The sequence below is a fragment of the Mandrillus leucophaeus genome, unplaced genomic scaffold (assembly GCF_000951045.1).
Source record: "Mandrillus leucophaeus isolate KB7577 unplaced genomic scaffold, Mleu.le_1.0 Scaffold79, whole genome shotgun sequence".
NCBI classification, from domain to species: Eukaryota; Metazoa; Chordata; class Mammalia; order Primates; family Cercopithecidae; genus Mandrillus; species Mandrillus leucophaeus.
The window spans coordinates 1,645,688-1,649,745 of NW_012108585.1; the positions used below are offsets into that span (position 1 = coordinate 1,645,688).

The 4,058-nt window shown below is 48.1% G+C and overlaps 1 protein-coding gene across 1 annotated transcript in view; it reads left to right on the plus strand.

Annotated features, from left to right (window-relative positions):
- Positions 1-3,695, plus strand: part of ERC1 (ELKS/RAB6-interacting/CAST family member 1) — a 581,971-nt gene extending 578,276 nt beyond the window's left edge. The window contains exon 21 of the mRNA XM_011967141.1: positions 2,718-3,695. Coding sequence (XP_011822531.1) covers positions 2,718-2,855 — 138 coding nt within the window. The 3' untranslated portion in view covers positions 2,856-3,695. The remainder of the gene's footprint in view (positions 1-2,717) is intronic.
- Positions 3,696-4,058: the final 363 nt, after the last annotated feature.

Below are 4,058 nucleotides of genomic sequence, written 5' to 3' on the forward strand. Positions count from 1 at the left end.
TTTTTTTTGGCTGTTTTAAGATGGAATCTCAGCTGGGTGTGGTGGCTCACACCTGTAATCTCAACATTTTGGGAGGCCAAGGCAGGAGGGTCACTTGAGGCCAGGGGTTCAAGACCAGCCTGGGCAACATAGTTAGACCCCACCTCTAAAAAAAAAAAAAGAACAGAAATACAAAAATTAGCCAGGCGTGGTGGTACACATCTGTAATGCCAGCTACTTAAGAGGCTGCAGCAGGAGGATCACAGGAGCTCAGGAGGTCGAGGCCACAGCGAGCCTGATCAAACCATTGCACTCCAGCCTGGACAACCGAGGGAGACCCTGTCTCAAATTAATAGAGAGAGAGAGAAGAAGGGAGAGAGGGAAGGAGGGAAGAAGGAAGGAAAGAAGGAAAGAAAAAGAAAGAAAAGAAAGGAAAGGAAAGAGAGAAAGAGGCTCACGCCTGTAATCCCAGCACTTTGGGAGGCCGAGGCGGGCAGATCACGAGGTCAAGAGATGGAGACCATCCTGGCTAACACAGTGAAACCCCATCTCTACTAAAAATACAAAAAATTAGCTGGGCATGGTGGCAGGTGCCTGTAGTCCCAGCTACTCAGGAGGCTGAGGCAGGAGAATGGCGTGAACTCAGAAGGTGGAGGTTGCAGTGAGCTGAGATTGCACCACTGCACTCCAGCCTAGGTGACAGAGCGAGACTCTGTCTCAAAAAAGAAAAAAAAAAAAAGGAAAAGAGAGAGAAAGAAAAGAAAGATAGATGGGGTCTCACTATGTTGCCCAGGCTGGACTCAAACTCCTGGGCTCAAACGATTCCCACACCTTCAGCCTCCAAAGTAGCTGGGATTACAGGCATGCACCGCTGTATCTAGCTCCCTTTTTGCTTTTTAATCTAGATGCTCTTGCTGGGTGATCTTATCCATTTAATAACAGAACACCTAATATTTGTCAGGCATTTTCTATTTGTTAGGCATTACATTGCACTTTATATGACTATCTCATTAAATCCTTAAAACAGCCGTATAAGGTAGGGCACCAGAGCTCACTTCTGTAATCTCAGCACTTTGGGAGGCTGAGGCAGAGGCAGGAGGATTACTTGAGCCCAGGCATTCAAGACAAGCGTAGGCAACATAGACTCCCATCTCTCCAAAAAATTAAACTTGAAGACATTGGCCTGACATGGTTATTATTGCCTCATTTTACAGATGAGGAAACTGAGACTCAGAGAAGTCAAGATCAGGTAACTCATTGGCAGAACTGGCCTTGAAACCCAGGCAGCCTAACTCCAGAGCCTGTGTTCTTAACTACATTTTACACGCCATTTTTAATTTTCCTCCTTTCTTTCCTAAAACCTGCTCTGCCTCCTACATTTTCAGTCTTGTTTGTCCAATATCCCCAGCTAGAACTGTCAGAAATGATTCTCCAGTTCCCCCTCAGTTAACACCTCCTCCTTTTAGTCCTGCCTTTGAAGATGCTCAGACCTGTGTGTTCCTCTCCACGTCGCCGACCCTCCCTTGCATCAGCCCCGCCTAACCCCAACCTGGGCTGGGCGCAGGAGCTGCCCTTGGTGGGCTCTTCCTTCTGCTCAATCTAAGAAAGTGAAGATGCTCATGTCACTGTACCATTTAAAAGTTCATGGACTTCCTTTTTTGTGGTTTTGGTTTTGGTCTGGTTTTTAAGCAGATCACATTGGAACTCCCTCACTCCACATGCTCAGTCCGGCCCTCGCCTGTGTTTTCAGCTCCGTTTCCTGTCATTCTCCACCCACTCCTTGTGCCTTACATTCCTGCCATCCTGAGGCTTCCCTTTTCGCAAGATCTGGGCCAGGCCTGTCCTAGCTCCACGCGTCAGCCTTTGTTCTTGTGCTCTAAGCCTCCTCTGTCTTTGATCTCCCAGACAGACTCTAGTCAGCTCTCAAGATCCAGCCCCCATGCCTCTTTCGTAGCGTTTCCTCAGATTCCTCCGGGGTGAGGCAGTCACTCTTCGGGCTGCCACAGCACATGCTCAGGCCTCAGCTGTGGCCTCACTCTGCTGGGTGGTCGTTTATCTGTTTACGTGCTTGTCTCCATTAACCTAAATGGGTCTTTAGGACAAGGACCAAATCCCTTCAGCTTTCAGCACCGAGCACAGAGTAGCGCTCAATAAATGTTGGTTAAAACGCTTGAAGGAATGGGAAAGAGGTTGTTAAAAACAACAGGAAGTTAGAAATATACTTACTTCTAAGCAAAGGGATTATCTTGTGTTTCTCAGAGTAATCTCTTCAGCTAAATCAGCAGGCCTCAGGTTGGGCAGGCTAATGTACCGAATGAAAGTGACACACGGCAAATGGAGAAGTCCTTTAAATTATAAGTTCCCTTAGGGCAAAGGTCACTCCACAAGGTTGAGATCCTATCTGAGATCACCATGCCCCTCTCTCCCACTCTCACGCAGGTTCGTGAGCCTGTGGCTTCGTGGAGAGAACATTCTGTTTAGAGTGAGAGGCCAGGGCTGAAGCCACAGCTCTGCAAAAATAATCATCAGCTTTGGGCCTAAAACCAGTGATTTTTTGGGCCTCACTTTCATGAAGACACATTTGATACTTACTTTTACACTTTTCTGATGGTTAATTTTGAGGCAGAGAGACTTCACATAGAAAGTGCCTTTTTTGTCATGTATTGATGAAAAATAATTCTTAGCTCAGTGCACATGAGATTGTTGTATCTGAAATCCGTCTCTCCTTTCCCTTTCAGCTTCAGGATGAGTTAGAGAAAGGTGAACGGGACAATGCAGAACTGCAGGAGTTTGCCAACGCCATTCTTCAGCAGATAGCAGACCACTGTCCCGACATCCTAGAGCAAGTGGTCAACGCCCTGGAAGAGTCTTCTTGACCCTGCTTTGTGGGGAAGCCTGAGGTAGTCAACCCAGGAGCCAAGAAAGGAGAACTACAAGGAACAGGCGCCCGGAACCTTCTTGGCACCCAACACTACAAACTTCCTCCCATCTTGCTCACCTGAAGAAGCGTGATTCCAGCACCGTTTCTACATCTGCCGTCTTTCTCTGCCTTCCTGCTTTGGATGTGGTCTCTACACTAACCTTCTTGATGTCCAGGGTAGATAAAAGGTCGAATCTCTCTGAAGAACTGCGACCTGGTCATCAACAGTGACTGTGGAAGCTGGTGGCTCGGCCCTGACAGAGGGCCATGGAGCAGAGGAGCCTCTCATCTCCTGTCCTCTGACATGAGAATGAAACCAGGAATGTACTTGGAGTTCAGCGGGCTGAGAGGATGCCTCCAGTGGACCAGAGAGCTGAGTGTTCTAATGTCACAATAGGTGCTTTCTCCTAAAAGGGTAAAAAACAATCTCAAAAAGATGAGAAAAAGAAAAGGGGGAAGGGAAGAGAAAATCGACTCTTCTTTTCACTGTCTCTTCTGCTTACTTTCCACATGAGATGCTTTATACCGGGGAGCTGTGAGCAGGCCTCACGATGGCTTGGGAGCACTCGTCCCCCAGGGTGTGAGTCTTCACCCAGCCCTGACTGTCTGTCCCAGCCTTCCTTACTCTGGTCCTCGGCCAGTTTACAAGAAGATGGTGTGAGGTGTTCCCCACCAGCCTCTCCTGTTTGAGACTGTTGACCATATCATACAATTAGATCAAATGTCTCTAACTCAAGGAGAACATATGAGGGTGAAAAAGCACCATCCAGGGCAGCATAGCGAGACCCTGTCTCTACAAAAAATTAAAAAGAGAATATACAAAATTGACATACGAGGCCCTTTGCCCCCACCTGCAGCTTTGCCCCAGTAGCAGATGCCCGTGCCTCGGGGTTGGGCTGCTTTCCCCTGAACACCTCCAGGAGGCTGCCTGCCTTCCCAGCACTCGTGTCCCGAGCTCCTGCAGCCCAGTGGCTGCTGCGGTTTTGATCCCTCACTCACCCTGCTAGCTTTGCCCTAGACTCATCCTCTCAGAACCTCAGCCTCATGCATTGCCTGGAACCTTCTTCTGGCATAAATGAAGGTTTCTTGTCCTATACACATTCCTTCCTCGATTATTTCATTCAGAGAATATTTATGAAATGCCTGCTGTGTGCAAGTC